The following is a 16854-nucleotide window of genomic DNA, read 5'->3' as shown; positions in this document are numbered from 1 at the left end:
ACCACCACCACCATCATTACTATTATCATCACCATCACCACAAGGACCACCACTGACCACCATCACCACCACCAACACTAGCATCACCAACATTATCACCACCACCATCACCACCATCACCACCACCATCATCACCATCACCACCGCCGCCACCACCACCACCATCACCACCACCATCACCACCACCACCATCACCACCACCACCACCACCACCTCCACCACATCACCACCACCATCATCACCATCACCATCACCATCACCACCATCACCACCACCATCACCACATCATCATGACCATCCTATCACCATCACCATCACCACCACCACCATCGCCACCATCATCACCGCCATCACCATCACCACCATCATCACCACCACCACCACCATCACCACCGTCATCACCATCACAAACATCACCACCACCACCATCATTACTATTATCATCACCATCACCACAAGGACCACCACTGACCACCATCACCACCACCAACACTAGCATCACCAACATTATCACCACCACCATCACCACCATCACCACCACCATCATCACCATCACCACCGCCGCCACCACCACCACCATCACCACCACCATCACCACCACCACCATCACCACCATCACCACCACCACCATCACCACCACCACCACCACCACCACCACCACCACCACCACATCACCACCATCACCACCACCATCATCACCATCACCATCACCATCACCATCACCACCATCACCACCACCATCACCACATCATCATCATGACCATCCTATCACCATCACCACCACCACCACAACCACCACCACCATCACCATCACCACCATCAACACCACCATGACCATCACCACCATCACCACATCATCATCATTACCATCCTATCACCATCACCACCATCAACACCACCACCACCACCACCACCACCACCACCACCACCACCACCACCACATCACTACCATCACCACCACCACCATCATTACTATTATCATCACCATCACCACAAGGACCACCACTGACCACCATCACCACCAACACTAGCATCACCAACATTATCACCACCACCACCACCATTCCCATTCCCACTCCCATCCCCATCGTTAACATCACTACCTTCAGCACCACTACCATTGCCGTCATCATCACCACCAACACCACCATCATCACACCATCACCACCAACACCACCACCTCCACCACGACCACCATGACCATCAGCCCTGGATCCCTGACAAAGGCTCACTACCCTCTCCCTCTGGAGGCAGTCAGCTCTGATTATTCATTCTTTCACCCTTTCAACCAGCGTTTTTAGCACCCCTATGATAAGCTTACTGACACCAAGACAAATAAATCAGTGCCCTTGACCGCAAATCTCAAGCTCTCACTGATTCCTCAGGAGGCGCCCAGGTGACCTCCTCTGCCTGGCAAGGTCAAGGAAGGCAGCCTGAGGCAGTGGCCTCAGAGCTGGGCCCTGGTGGAGGAGGTGGATGCTGCGGGTCCGTACGTGTGAACGCCCTGTTCCGTGGTCCTCACTTTGCCACTGCCTCACCCCACACCCCTGGACGAGACGCTCTACCTCAGGCACCAGCTCTGTCTCCATCCTGCCGCCCCACTCTAGGTGCAGACCTCAGGTCTCAGTTCAGCCTCTGCCACGCACGTCCAGCCCCTCGATCATCCCACCCTCTGCTCCGGACGTACCACTGTGACGCCACATCACACCCATGGTTGCTAACGGGCTCGCCACGCACAGACCCCTGCACCCCCTCCACGGGAGTGTCCTACACCAGCATCTCCCCATCCCGCACCTGCCAGCTGCTTGTTTTGAACCCAAGTGCAGAAATTCACAGTCACCTTCACTGAATTTCACTTCCTTGGCTCTAGAACACGGTCCCAACCTGAACGACCTTTCTGCGGCATCTTATTCGGTCAACCAACGAGAGGAGCTTGGCATTGTCTGTGACGGACCCCGCGCAGGTGTTTCTGCAGGTCCACATTCAGGACTCACTGAATGCAGAACACACGCTTCCCCGCAGGGGGCCAGGCAGGGGAGTGGTGGGGAGGGGTTGATTTTAGAGGCCCAGGCTGCCCCACACGCTCCAGGCCAGCACCCCCGTTCTGAGCAGACTCTGTGCCATAATCCAACCTCACTTCAAGACTGAGGCCATGTGGCACAACGCCGGCCAAGGTGCCAGGCTCTGCCCAGACCCGGCAACCTCGACTGCAAACACACACTGCTGGACGTGGGAAGGATGGGGTGACACCGTGTGGCTGACTCATGGGGACAATCTACACGACCCAATCCCTGAGAGGTAGCCTCAAACACAGCCTCCCGGGAGCATCAACTACAAGCAGTGGGGCTGGGCTCTGGAGAAGGTGGTGTGTGCTCAGGGAAATTAACTTGTAGAGTTATTTACAGTAATCGATTTGTAGAATTCCAGGCCTCCACGAGGGTCAAGAGTCACTGCAGTGCCCTCAAGTCCCGGGTGCCGCCTGGTCACTCCCTGGAGCTTTTGGAAAGACCTGCTTGTGGACAGACTCTGGACCGGCCGCCCCTGGATAGACTTCGCCTGGAGGGGCCTGGAAAATACAGCTCAGACTAGAGAAAACGGCGATTCCGGGTTGAAAGTGAGCAGGGCCAGGCCTCGGGGGGAGGGGGCTCACTTTGAGTGGAGACACGCATAGTCCTTGGAGCTCAGGAAGGACTGAGAACCAGGGGCCGGCTGGAGGGTCACCCCCGAGAGGGGAGTGAGCAAACAGGGGCTCCATCAGGCTGGAGGGTGAGACCCCCAAAGGGACAGGGACAGAAGTCTGACACTGATCCAGGGAATGCTCCAGACCTGGGCCCCAAATCCAGCCCTGCAATTCCCTGCTGTGTGACCTTGAGCAGGTGGCTTTACGTCTCTGGGCTCCAGGTTCCCCAAGGGTGCTACGGAGCCAACACAATGCACATCCCCTGGGCTCTGTGAAGACTCAACAGGTGGAGGAGACCGAAGAGCACAGCCCGCACACGCACCTGAGCTTCCCGGAGCTGAGCGCTTCCGGGAAGATCCACGGGGGCACAGTCAGAAACGAGCTGAGATGGATTTTCCGTGTCCTCGGAGATCAAGACCATCAAAGACCTCTGACGAATACTCTGCACGACTGTTATCGGGTCCCCCCGCCACCGGCCCCCTCCAACCCCAGAGCACCCTCGAGAAGGGGGCACCCAGCAACCTCGTGTGCTGACCCCCATCTCGGAGGCTCTTTTCCTGGAGGCGGTGGAAGGGGTCACGAGGGTTCCAGGCCTGGAGGCACGGCGCTGGGGGCCAGCCCCTCCGCGCCTTCCCCTCTGCCCCTCAGGAGGGTCTCACCGCACCCCCAGAGCCGCCCAGCTATGGCCCACGCCCAAGGTTTGCAGGTGAGGATCGAATCCCCGCTGCTCTCCCTGCCAGCTGAGCCTGCGGACCGTCAGGCCCCCCGTCCCATCTCGGAATCCGCCCGCCTATAGCACAGCGCGCTAACAACAGCAACGACAATCCATATTATCACGAGAACCATCTTAAGAAGAAAACTCCCTCCCCGAGAAGTCATGCGACGCCTGTGTCCCCCCCGCCCGCCAGGGGCCCTCCACCAGCATCACCGACAGCAGCGGGACGCCCAGTGCCGGCTGGCGGGCTGAGGACTTTGTCAGGCCCTGTGGCCGTCCATCGTCACCGCAAGCACGGCAGTCCCACCTTCAGGGTGAGCAGGCTGAGTCCCGGGATTGCCCAAGGCCCTGCGGACGGTGAGTGAGGCCAGGGCTGCCCTCAGCGGCTGGCTGCGGTAAAGAAGGAGGCCATGCACTGGCAGGACCCCCTCACCCTCCAGCCGTCCACAACGGCAGCTCCCTGGCTCGAGTGGGTGGGCTCCCCTCGGCCACTACCCTCACCTCCCCATCCCACCCACTGCCACTGCCGGCGGGACCGTGGGACTCAGCATCCACGAGCTTCGGCAGCAACGGCCTGACCCTCCTCCGACACGACCCAGTCCGTCCCCAGTGTCCTCCTCTAGAGCCGCTGCGGCCCGCGGGTCACCGGGCACCACCCTCCCTGGGGAGCCACAGGTCAGAGAGTCCACTATAAGCTGCGTGACGCCACAGGGCCGGCCTCCAGCACTGCATCAGCCTGTCGGGTTGGGACATGGGCCTGTTGCTCAGTTTCCATGGAAGAAACCTGCAGCCCTCTCGGGCCAGGCAGCAGAAGGAGCCAGGTCCCGAAGCACATGGGCCAAGCAGGGCCTGCCTGATGCTCTGGGGTCTCTCTGGACCCCTCCTTGCCGGGCCCAGGTAGAGAGGTCCCCCACCCACTGCCGGGCTCAACGCAGATCACGAACACCCGGCACGACCCAGGAGAGCACCCCACCCCCTGAAAATCACTGCCCACGCGGGGAGCGATTCCAGGCGAAAGCCCCTGGCGGAGACCTGAACGTGAGGTCATGTGATTCCTTCACTGTCACCCTGCTCCCACCAGCCTCTGCTAAGTGGTCACACCCTCCCCAGCCCACAGGCTGCCGGCCACCTGCCCCAGGAGGAGTCCTGGCCCCGGCTTGCCCACAGCCCAGCCTCTCCTGCAACCGAACTGGAGACAAAAACGCACTTCAAACTCCCTGCCCACTGCCTTCCCTGGTCAGTCAGCCGCCCATTCAAGCCGGGAGCCGTGCACAGGGCTGGCCCCCTAGCCCCTCCAGCCGGCAAGAGCTTACCCCCCAGCCTCCTTGGGCAGACACAACTCAGCAGCCCGAGACAAACCTCGATTTGAAAACAAGCAAATATGCATGCCCAGAGACCCGCTTTTAATTCCCCACACGCGCCCCGCAGGCATTACTGGGGAGCAGTCCCTCCCCACGCTGGCCTGGGCCGTGGGCTGGATAGGGACCCCCACCCCAGGGCCAAATCCTCACCCCTGGAACCTGGGAATGTGGCCTTACTGGGAAACAGGGTCTTCACAGATGTAGGTAAGTGATGGGTCTCAAGAAGAGAATCAGCCTGGATTAAGACAGACCCCGAACCCAATGACTTGTGTCCTTACAAGAGGCAGACAGAACAGAGACGCAGGGAGGAGAGGAGAGGCCAGGTGAGCACAGAGCAGGGACGGGAGTGATGCGGCCACAGACAGGGACACCTGGGTTTGTGCTTCCCCAGGAGCACCTCCCTGCCCTGCCAGGCCACCTGAGGCAGCACCCCTCCAGATTACTCCACCTGCTGCTGGGCCTGGCCACTCCCACTGCCCTCCAGGCCGGAAGAGGGGGGAAGGACCCTCCCCTGGAGCCCCTGCTGGGAGCTCTGCCCCACCCATTTCAGGCTGCAGAGTTCCAGCTTCCAGAACCAGGAAGTAATAAACTCCTGTCTTTTCAAGAGAGCCAGGTGGAGACGTGTGTTTCTGGGGTCCCAGGAAACACACGGAGACTGCAACATCTCTGTTCTTGCCAGGAATCGGGGAAAGTCCCTGTGAAGTGGGCAGAGCTGAAGCAGAGGGGCCTCTGACCTTGACTCACTCACGCCCCTCTGCTTCCCTGAGGTCTGCCTCTCTGGGCGCAGGGCTGCTGCCTCACGTGGCCTGACGCAGCAGGGCAGTGATCCCGGGCGATGCACAGATGGACGCGAAGGAGAGGGCCGGGACCGGGGTGGACAAGGTCCTCAGCCAGGCCCTGCCCAGGACGTGCGGTTTGCGGTAGGAAAGGCTGGGTCTGAGCTGCCCCCTCGGGGACTTGGACCCAAGACTTAGCCCTGGGAGCTTCCACACCACCGACTAAGGTCCGAGTGCACGGCCTCGACTGTGAGAGCTGCCGTGCAGACACTGGGCCCTCCACGGCGGTTCTGCGTGCCAGAGCAGAGCATGCGTTAGGGGTCTTTGATGGTTCGCTCTGAGTCTTGATCTCTGAGAACATGGGGGGCTGTGTGCGCAGCAGGCCGACCTCAGCATCAATCTTGAACGCACTGGCCCGTTTTCCAGATGGAGCCGTGCTTCCCACCTGGTCCGGCTCCAGAGCCCAGCTCCTCCTATGCCCAGCACCGGTCTACCCAGCAACGCCAACTGGAAAAACACCCGTGGACCCAGGGAGGGGCACCCGGCCTGTGAACACTGTCAACTAGTGGGGATGGAAGCGCAGAGACACCCCGAGACAAGCCTGCCGAGCTGCTCGCTGCCCACAGGTGCCCTCTGGCCGTATCCCCATCGTACCCACCTGTGTCTGAATGGACACGAAAGTGAACCCAGAGTGGCCCCACTGGCCCTGCAAATGCACCACCTTCCAAGGAAAGGAAAAGCGCACTCTGGAAGTGTCTGCAGCCCCTCTCCAGAGAGACGCTGGGGTCAAACCGACAAAGCCGTGGGAAGGCAGACAGAAAGGGAGTAAAGTGCAAACGAGGGTCACGCTCAGACACAGCCAGCGCCAGGCTCATCGCCACCGGCAGGACGAGTGCTTTCTCCAGCAGCGTCCCCGGGTGGGACAGGACACAGGAGGCCTCGTGCTACTCAGCCCTGCAGCTCGCCCATCACCGCACCCCTCGTCGCCCAGGTGCACGCCTGTCTGCTCTGTGGCCTCTAGACCAACCAGTGTCCTGCACCCCAGGGGGCTCTGGGCAAGTGATCAGTGACGGGATGTTCCCAGAGCCAAGGGTCACAGGTCACAGCCTTGGCCTCTGACACCAACTCACTGCTCCCTCTCCTTCGAGACCCTGACGCCAGGCACCCCTCCCATCAAGGAGGGTGAGTCTGTGCTCGAAAGGCATCCCGGGCCGGCTCCGTGGATCGCTGGGAAAGCACCTCCCCCGCCGTGGCCCCGTTCCCGCCCCAGGAAAGCTAAATTCCAAGGAAGACCATGTCAGTGGAAAAGACAGGCCCCTGGAAAAAGGGAATCAGGGATTAAGTAAACCACCGGGTCTCTCCAAACGGCCGAGGAGAGCAGACAGATGGCAGGACCGTGACTTGAACGCAATGCCATTCTCTCCCTGCCAGCACCCGGGGATCCCGCGGAGAAAAGCTCCAGTTTGCAGTTTGTTTGGTCCTGCTGACCCTTGAAGCATTCAACAGCTTAAAAGCAGACTTGGCTCCTGGCCCAGAACTCACCGGCTCCCCGTCCCCCAGGGCAGGTCTCCTCTTCCGTGATCCCCTCCATTCGAGGACCCAAGAGGAGGGCCCTTCCCCTGCAGAACCCAGAGCAGACGCCCTTCCCTGGCCAAGCACCGGGCTCTGGCTTGCCCCCCAGTCCCACCCTCCGGACCCCTCCATCTGGAACACCGGCCGGCTCCAGGACCGCAGGTGAGCCCAGAGCGGGTGCGGGGCCCACCAGTTCAGTCCCACGTTTGAGAGCCAGGCCCGGGGAAGGTGCTGTGCAGGCCACCAGTCACGCAGGGGAGACTATAGCTCTGGCAGCCACCGCCCCTGCTAGCAGCTCATGCTGGCTCTTCCTGGAAGGGTCCAGGGCTTCAGACCCCACAGGCCAGGGGACTCCGGTGTCCCCAGGGCCTGTGCAGGACGATGGGAACCGAGCTGCCTGGAGCAAGGCCAGGCACCCACCGGCACCGTCGGGACCACCAGGGATGCGCCCTGGCTGGGGACGGTCCTGGTTTCCTTGGTCAGGTGGATAGAGAGATGCAGGGGCTGCCGTGACTGTCACACCCGCCACGACATCAGGACAGGCCATCAGCTCTCAGCAACAACAGACCAACCCCGCTGCGCTGCAGTTTTGCTGGGTGACCTTCGGTAGGTTACTCAACCTCTCTGGTGCGGGGAGGGCAGAGCACACAGGCGGCGTGTCGTCACAGGGCCCTGTTGGTGGCCCTGCCCGGCTTCCCACCCAGGTTTGCCACTGAAGAAATATAGCCACTTCCCCCTCCTGCCAGACACACTCGCCCTCCCGGCAGTCTTGTCTGTTTCCGAAAACACAAAGCTTGTCCTAAGCCCGGGGTGAAAACAACACTTTCTCCTGCACAGGGAGGCCCGCAGGACCCCACCTTCACAGGGGTCCGAAGAATACCCTCCACTTCCCCCGACAGCGGGCCCTTGGGGGGGGACGAAGCCCCGGGACCCCCAGCTGCTCACTGGTCCCAGGGCGCGGGTACACCCCAGGAGAAGGGACAGGACACAGGACACGCAGCTCCCCAGGAACATCACTGCGGACGCCCCCCGCAGGCAGGTCCTCAGGCAGCCCTGTAGTGCACACGCTCCACCTGGAAACAGGCGGGCAAGGACGGGGGCTTGGCCAGGTCAGCGAGGTGGGCAGCAAAGCAGTGACCAGGGAGCCAGCTCGAGCCCCTTCCACAGCACACCACGGCACCCTGAGGGACAGTCCCCGCCTGGGGGCTCTGGCCGGGAGCGTGCACCCTGGCCAGGGCAGCACAACCCACAGCCAGTCCCTTCCCCTTTGGGTTTCTGGGCACAGGAATGGGGGGCCCCCGTGAGCCCAGGCGGCTCCACCCCCTGCACGGCTCAGGGCCCTCATCTCTAAGGCGGAGGTCCAGCACCTAACTCGCACGGTGAGATAAGGGACAGCTCGTGACCCTGTGCCACCACAGAGGGAGCGGACCTTGGTCACAGCCGCTGCCATGGTTGACAGGTAAATGCAGGTGGATGCTAACGGTGGGCCGCCCGCTCTGACTGCCAGGGGTCTGGTCGGTGTGGTTCGCTATGGTCCTCACAGGTGCAGGAATTTTACAGAGATTCCATCGGGCCACGCCACGACCCCTAGCACTGGCCCCGTCGCGCCCATTTTACAGATGAGGACGTTGGGTTCGGACAGGTTCAGCGTGGGCTCCAGGCCATCAGCCGGAGAGGAAGGGCATGAAGGCCTGGGGGACCTTGCTACGTACCCCACTTCCTCCCTGGCCCACGCACACCCCAGGAAAAACCCCAGTGGTCCCAACAGACTCTCTAGAGTTCAGTAAACCCCTGTTTGGAAACAGCACACATCACAAAACCCAGCGTGTACCAGCAGCGACTTGGCCCTCCACCAAAGTACCCAGAATCCTTCCGGCTCCCCCAGAGCCTCCAAGAGCTTCGGGACAAATTGGCTTTTAATGAGGGGAAGTCATCCTTCCCGGGGAAGAACGCGGCTGCCGGGGAATCGGTTTCAATGGTGCTGGCCCCTCCTTTTAAAGACACTTCTCCAGAAACCAAAGTGGTGAATAATGGCAAGTGTCGTTATCTGGAGTCTTCTGGAAAGTCAAGAGTTAAATCACTTTTATTTATAAAAATTCTGTTTCACTCGCCACGAGACAAAGGGGGGCTGGGGATACGAGGCCAACCCACCCAACTTTATCCTTGCTCTCTGAATAAAAAAACAAAAAATGATGCTCTGGGGCCCCCGAGGGCATCACCACCTCTAGCTCGCTGCTCTTCATTAGGAAAGACAGGTCACATTTTCCGACGTGGACACATCCAACAGCCGGGGAAGTCCAAGGCTACGGAATCACCTCCTTCAGAACGCAAACAGCTTGTGGTCAACAAGAATCTCTGGTGGGGCTTCCCTGGTGGCGCAGTTGTTGAGAGTCCGCCTGCCGATGCGGGGGACACGGGTTTGTGCCCCGGTCTGGGAGGATCCCACATGCCGCGAAGCGGCTGGGCCCGTGAGCCACGGCCGCTGAGCCTGCGCGTCCGGAGCCTGTGCTCCGCAACGGGAGAGGCCACAACAGTGAGAGGCCCGCGTACAGCAAGGAAAAAAAAAAAAAAAAAAAAGAATCTCTGGTGCCTGGCGGACACTCTCCCTCAAATCGAAAGCCACGACCAGGAAGAAGGGCTCCCCAGAACGCTGTACGTATTTTGCTGGGAGGCTGAACAGAGGAGGAAACCAGAGTTATCCGATTTGAGATCCATTTCTTCTTTTTTTTTTTTTGATTTGAATTTTATTTTATTTATTTTTATACAGCAGGTTCTTATTAGTTATCTATTTTCTACATATTAGTGGATACATGTCAATCCCAATCTCCCAATCCATCCCACCACCACCCTCCACCCCACGTTCCCCCCTTGGTGTCCATACGTTTGTTCTCTACATCTGTGTCTCTATTTCTGCCCTGCAAACCGGTTCATCTGTACCGTTTTTCTAGATTCCTCGTATATGCGTTAATACACGTTATTTGTTCTTCTCTTCCATTTCTTTTTGGTAATTATAAATTGTTTTCCTCCTCTAATCATAAACGTGGGTAACAGCTCCGGAACGCTGGCCGTGGGCCACGCATATGCCTCGGTGGTCCTTAAACACACCTCACCCACACAAGCATTTCAGGGAGGCGAGGCAGTCGCCCAGGATCTCACAGCATGTAAGCAGCGCAGCTGGGGCTTGAACCCAGCCCTGACTTCCCTAGTGCTTTCCCTACAGCACTGGAGTCTTAGCAGACTTGTGCTTGTGGGAAAACTGGCTCAGAAAATCAAGGAAGCAGGATTCGGTTTAGGATCCTTATTTTTTTAAAAGACAGATAAAGCTTCTTCCTGAGTCGTTACAATAAAAGACGCCATCGGCGCACAAAAGGCACGGATGTGGCAACAGCGCAGAAAAGCTACCACGCGGTACATGAATTCAAACCCCAGCCTCGGCACACGGACCCACCTCCGCATTCAGACCTCGAGCAAGGGTGGCGGCAGCGACCCAGGCTCCCGGGTGCTGAGCAGGTGCCCAAGCCCAGCGCTTCTCAGATGAGCCCAGGTGAGCCCCCGGCACCTCTCGAGGCAACACTACCAGTACCACGTTTTACAAATAAGTCCTGAAGCTCACCAAAGCCACCTGCTTTACCTGGATCCTCCCACCAGCAAGAGGTCTACACCGGCAAAAACTTAATCCCAGTCGGGGCGACCCCCAAGCCTTTGACAGTAGCTCCCCGGGAGGACCCCAAAGCCGCTCAGGCCTGGCTGAGGACAGCCCAGCCGTCTGCAGTTCATCCCGGGTCTCTGGGCAACTGTGGTCAGAGTCAGGCTCGGAGGGTGCGTCGCCATAACTCACAAAGTTTGGCAGTGCCTGCAGAATCCAGGCGCCCAGCCCACCCCGCCGTCCACAGGCTGCGGCCGTCCTGGACTCCTGCTGTGCAGAGCAGCTGGCAACTTCGGCAGGATCCACGGACCCACCTTCACACACTGGTTCATCCATCCCCCCAACCCCTGCCTCCACGTAGAGGTGGCTGTCCTGATCTTTCCTTGCTCAACCACATCTGACCAGCTGGGCTCTGTCCACCTTTCCACCTGCCCCGACGCTGGGTTGCTATCAAGGCTGACACACGTCAAGCGCTTACCACGAGGAGGCCGTGGTGCTTTACACCATTCAGCCCCACGTAATTCTTGCCGCGTTCTACGAAGGAGCTGCATGCGTGATCCCATTTTACAGATGGAGAGACTGAGGCTCAGAAACGTCAGAGCAACCTGCCCAAGGCCCGGAATCAGCAAACGAGACAGTGGGGAGTCCGGCCCCGCGGGCCTGCACCGAGGCCAGCTCCCCCGCCCCCGAACCTCTCATGGTCACGCACGTGGCCCCAGTAGGACCCCCGAGAGAGGTGAGACCCAAACCTCATCCTCCCCACCGGCGCAAAGCCCAAGGGCCCGTTCGAACGCCCGCCCGTCTCCACCGGCAGACATCACTCCTGCCGTTAACAGAGGCAGAGCCATCAGTAGGCGTTCCCTCCCCAGCCGCCCCCAGCAGAGCGCCAGGATCCAGGCAACGCGGCGTCGGCTCGGCTGGCCCCAGGACCCCTGCTTACCTCAAACACCTCCTCATCCAGAATTCGGGTGCCAAACACGATGATGCCGTTAACGTCTATCACGGGGTGATTGCTGCGGTCCAGGGATGTAGTCATCTTCTTCTTGCAGTCCAGGATCAAGGTGACGTTCTTCCTGTGGATGCTGAGAGCAATTCTGTGCCACCTGCAAAGAAACAGACAGCCAGGCAGGTGAAGGAGGGCTGGGGTCACGAAGTACCAACACGAGTGCCTCAACCGCAAGTCCCTGGGGACCCAGGAGGACATCTCTTTCCTGCCGTGTCACCGGGCTGAGCAGTTCAGAGCTGAGCCTCTGTGGGCAGACAGCCGCGGGCACAGGTCCACACCGCGTGCCACGTGAGACCCACTGGACTCAAAAATCAGGCCTCTCGTCTCTGGGATGAGACCAGCTGTGCAGCCCGGAGCACAGCCCTGAACCCTGGAGTGGGCTGGTCAGTGGGTCAAGGGCGGGGAGACCTGACAGTACTTCCCTGTGTACCATCTCAACCCCCAACAGCAAACGCAGGCTGCCGGAGAAACCGAGTCTGACAGGAAATGGTGGGACTGATGGATCTACGTGAACCTCTCAATTAGAAATGCAGAAATCATGGCCTGAGGTCTTCAAGGATCACAGCACGTGGCCTCAGACGTGTCAGCCAATTAATTTCAAACTACCGGGGTTTAGGGATGCATCCAACAGAGAATTCTGGAAAGACCTGACTCCTTTTTCTTTTTTTAAACAATCATTCACTCTCACATCTGTGTCTGTATCCTTGGGGATGCCTTAAATCCTTTCTGGAAGAAGTCGGGTATAACTACACAGTCTCCCGTGTTCCTTCGGACACTAAGAGGCTAGCATTTGATACAGCTCAGTGCATTTTACAAAGGGGACGTGGAGGCCCAGGGAGAAGAAGGCCTCCCCAGAGCCACAGAGGATGCGCCCAGACCAAGACCCAGCTCCCAGGACTCCAAGCCCAGTGCTCTCTCCGACCTGCGGGCGTGTCAGCTATATAAAGCACATTCTGCTATAAGGTCCCCAGTTCGGCCGGGGGCTGTAGGTGACCTGCCCCGACCCTCCAGCAGGAGAAGGAGTGGGTTGCTGAGTGGTGCCACTTACTTGCCATCTGACAGGTTGATGCCTCTGAAGAGGGGGTAGTCCTCCGGCCCCGGTTTCCCTGTGTGGTCCTCATAGAGGAAGACCGGAGAGCGGCCCATCTCCAGGCCGATCTGCTGGATGCCCTGCTCGTTGTAGATGGAGACCAGGAAGGCCTGGCTGCCCTTCTTGGCTTTCACAGTGGTTAGAATGGAGAAGTCCTCGGGAAATGCAGATGCTGCAACAGAGGACAGAGACAAGGCAGTCGGGAAGCCCCCAACCGTGCCCAGCCACATCTCTCTGCAAACAAACCAGCTCAGGGACCTGGCAACGTCTGCTGGATATGGTGGTGCATTTGCTGCACATCTGCCCCTTGATCAAACTGTTCCTGCAGCCTTCCCCTAACACCACATGGTCAAACCTACCCCCTCCGAGGCTCAGTCCAAATGCAAACCTGATTGGTCCTTCCAGCTGTGAGCCTTCACTGCTATCTTTTTCAGTTCCCACACCTCAATATATCTAGGTATAAATCCTTCTTAGAACTTTCTAGAATGTGAGCTTCCTCTGGGCAGGCGCTGTTTCAGACGCGTCTTTTACCCTCCGCAGTGCCTAGAGCTGTGCCTGGCAGAGTGTGTCTCATTTTGCGCCCTCTGGAGGGAGGGAGGAGAGAGAGAAGAGGGGAAGGAAGGCAAGAGGCAGGGAATCATGACGAGAATTGCACTTCTTGACATTTCCTGGTTGACATGCAAATCAGAGAAAAGGTAATACAAATCAGAAGACTTCAAATTTAAAAGGAAAACCCAAACCCTGGTATGTTGGTGGGAGGGAGGGTTCCTTACAACACAGGCCAGAAACAATTTGAGGCCATTAAAAGCCAGACCCGCGCTGGCCCTGCCGAGGGCACAAGGCTGCTCCAGAATCCTCCACACACACGCCCTTCACGCCCTGCCTCCACGGACGGACGGGAGAGGAAATCTCTGCCCCCTCCTTCCATCCATCCTGGTTCTTTCTGTGTGCAATTTGCAATTCCCCCGAGAGCGAGGGCCCTGGGCTGACAAGGGAGCTGGATGCGCAGCCAGGAAGGCTCAACCCAAGTCAGTGTGCTTCTCAGAACCAGGCCAAAGAAGCGAGCCCGAGGGGTGTCAACGGGCACACCCGACAGAGTAAGGACAAGGCCCTGCGGCTGAAGCTGCCTCGCTGCAGAGCGCTGAAGCCCAGCCCACGGTCCTGGGCAAGGACAGAGCCCATCATCAGACCCACCCCTTCTTTAGAACTGTAACAAGGTCAACCAGATGGCCCGCGTGGCAGAGCGGGGGTCAATGCAGCTTTCGGTGGGGATGCTATCCTTGGGCGCCCTCTGCTGGCAGAACTGCTGCACGGCGGGGCAGCTGGGCTCTGCTGGTCCCTGTGAGCGCTGCTGATGCCCTGCTGAGGGGAGGGGGGATGCCACGAAAAGAACTGCCCCTGCAGCCCCTGGAGGACCCAGGGTAGACACACGGTCTCTCTAGCGTGAGGACAAGAGGGGCCACGGCAGCTTCAGGCAGAGAAACCAAACCCCAAAAGCCAACAGAGTTGTGTGAGTTTTCAAGGCCGTGATGGAGAGCAGGTGGAGAAATCCATCCCACGGCCCCCAAAGCTCTGGCTAAGGTGCGGATCTGGAAAGGCCCAAGGCTCACAGCCTGGGCAGAATCTGGCCCCGTGTTAAGGAGCTAGAAGTTGGGGTCTGTTTGCTGCGCTCAGCACCGTGGCCCAGCCCATCCCCCGGGGCAGGAACCAGCCGGATGCCTCCGCTCCCGGGGAGGGGGTAGGTTTGGCCATGTGCTGTTAGGGAAAGGCTGCAGGAACAGTTTGATCAAGGGGTAGATGTGCAGCAAATGTCTGAGCGCCACCATATCCAGCAAAGTTTGCCAGGTCCAGGTGGAGGGTGAGGAGGTCAGTGTGGTCATCTGTCTGAGGAAAGGCTGGCTTCATTGAGGGACCAACTCAGGCTGCCCTTCCACGGACAGGAAGCCATTTGGAAAGAGGCCTGTGGAGGCCACTACCGTCACAGCTGTCCCTCCACGCTGCCCTCTAAACGTGGGATGTGAGAGGGAATCAGAGATCCCGCCCTGAGTGAACGGCCGTGGTAGGGGAGGGCGTTTGCGTGCAGGCCCCTGGGGGAGACCCCAGCCAGGCCAGGACCTCAGTGGTGGCCCTTTGGTCCCTGGGGGTGAGCGGGCACTAAGGGGCCCAGGGTGGTGTCTTACCCCAAGCATCTCAGAGGTCCCTGCTCACGTCCAGGATATACTACAATCACCATGTGAGTCCGTGAGCCCCTCACTCTCATCTCAAAGGGTGGCCTGCCTCCCGGGCTGCCTGCCTCCCGTCCTCACTTCGTGATGACTCCATGCCTCTTACAGTCACCCCCCTGCCTCAGATAACGAGAAGAGCGGACGTGGGAGTGCCCCTCCCCCTCCCTGCAGCGTGACGCACCACCCAGGACCACGAACGCCCTCGCTCCCGACTCATTCAGACGCTGCCTCCCAATTTCTAAATCGCTACAGTAACACATGTTCTCAGCTCAGATAAGCTGAAAGGAGAAATTACGTGTAATGTTCATCTCCCTCCTGGCAAAGTAACAAAGGATTTGTCGTCACTGTAGAGAGACCGTTCATTCTCGTCTGGACATGAGCCGGACGCTGACACGCTTTATAAGCTACACTGTCTGGGAGAAACTCGTCTGCTATCCAACGCTTCATGTTTTGTTTCTCAGAGAGAAGTCAAAACTGAGGGGTGAGCTGAGCAAGAGGCCCAGTTACTTCCTTAGACCATTTCCTTTCCACCCGGGCGGAAGCCCAAAGACACGGAGCAGCTTAGGTGTACAGTGGGCGTTTAATAAGTGCATCTGCTACTAAACTGAACCCCACTAAGCCAACAGTTACAGGTTCTGCTGGACAGAGGCGGATTCTGGAGGTCCCGCCCCACGGTGCAGGGCAGGCCTGGAGTGAAGGCGGAAGAGTGAGCGGGGGGCGTAACTATGCCCAGGCCCCGTCTCAGATCCTGAGCAGGAAGGGAGTCTCAGCGGCCCCGAAGTTACCAGAGGGAGTGCGAAATGGGGAGAGGACCCCAATCCTAGGCACGAGAGCAGAGGAGGGGGCCGCGTGACCACGGGGAGGCTGGCTTGCCTGGATGTCTTCGGAGGGGATGGCTGGACCTCGGTGATGGCTGCAGGCCCGTGGTGCCGGGACACAGGGGCACAGCCCCAGGGGCCGGGGCAGCCTCATGGGACACGCCTGCCTCCTGCATTCAGGGAGGGCCCATGACGGCTTCTTCTAGGGTCTCAGGCCAGCCTTACGTTGACGTGCTGCCCCCCACGCCCGCAGGCAGAGGCCCAGGAAACGCCCCGCTCCAGGCAAGCTGTGCAACCCTCTCCGGTTTGTTTGTGGCCTCCACTTCTCCCAAAGCGTCACCGTCCCGGGTTCCGCTTTAGTCCTTACGGCCTGGTCTACCCAGTGTCAGGACCACCCAGCGCCAACCGTCAAGGTCAGTAACCTGGAGTTGCACTCCTGGCCCTGGTGATTCAGAACCCGGATTACAGGCTCTAAGCAAGAGGAGAAAATCCCCTTAGGATCGGGCAGGAACAGTAGGCCCCGTCTTGCCGGCAAGTGCAGAGAACACCAAACTGCTTCTCTTCACCTGCTGGGAAGGGGGCGAGTCCTCTGAAGAACCCCAGCCCAAGGAACCTTGATTTCCCCAAAAGAAACGGCCTGGATCGCAGGCGATCTGTACAAAGTGGGAGAATCAATGACTGGGTGAGGCCGGCGTCTGGGCTGGGGAAGGGGGACGGGTCCTGCAAAGGCTCCCAGATCCCTGCTCAGTTTTGGCCCCCAAGCCCGCATCCACGACCCAGACTCACCCGGCCTGCACAGGGGCGCCTGCATCCCCAGAGAATCCAGGTGGCCTCTCGGGAGAACGATGGGGGTTTTCTCATTACGGAGAGGTCACGCGGACCCAGACCTCCTTTGCACTGAGACGTTTAAAACGTCTATGCTCAACTCAGGCCACCACGGCCTCGGCCCGGCTGGGGCCACCTGA

At 59.3% G+C, this 16854-nt stretch overlaps 1 protein-coding gene across 1 annotated transcript in view; it reads right to left on the bottom strand.

Annotated features, from left to right (window-relative positions):
- The window catches only part of COL5A1 (collagen type V alpha 1 chain), a 163621-nt gene that overhangs the window by 103174 nt on the left and 43593 nt on the right, over window positions 1-16854 (bottom strand). Inside the window, 2 exon segments of the mRNA XM_032634394.1 lie at window positions 11691-11853; window positions 12805-13018. Coding sequence (XP_032490285.1) covers window positions 11691-11853; window positions 12805-13018 — 377 coding nt within the window.

This window comes from Phocoena sinus, chromosome 6 (genome assembly GCF_008692025.1).
Source record: "Phocoena sinus isolate mPhoSin1 chromosome 6, mPhoSin1.pri, whole genome shotgun sequence".
Lineage (NCBI taxonomy): Eukaryota > Metazoa > Chordata > Mammalia > Artiodactyla > Phocoenidae > Phocoena > Phocoena sinus.
This window is presented reverse-complemented; position numbering and strand designations above follow the sequence as displayed.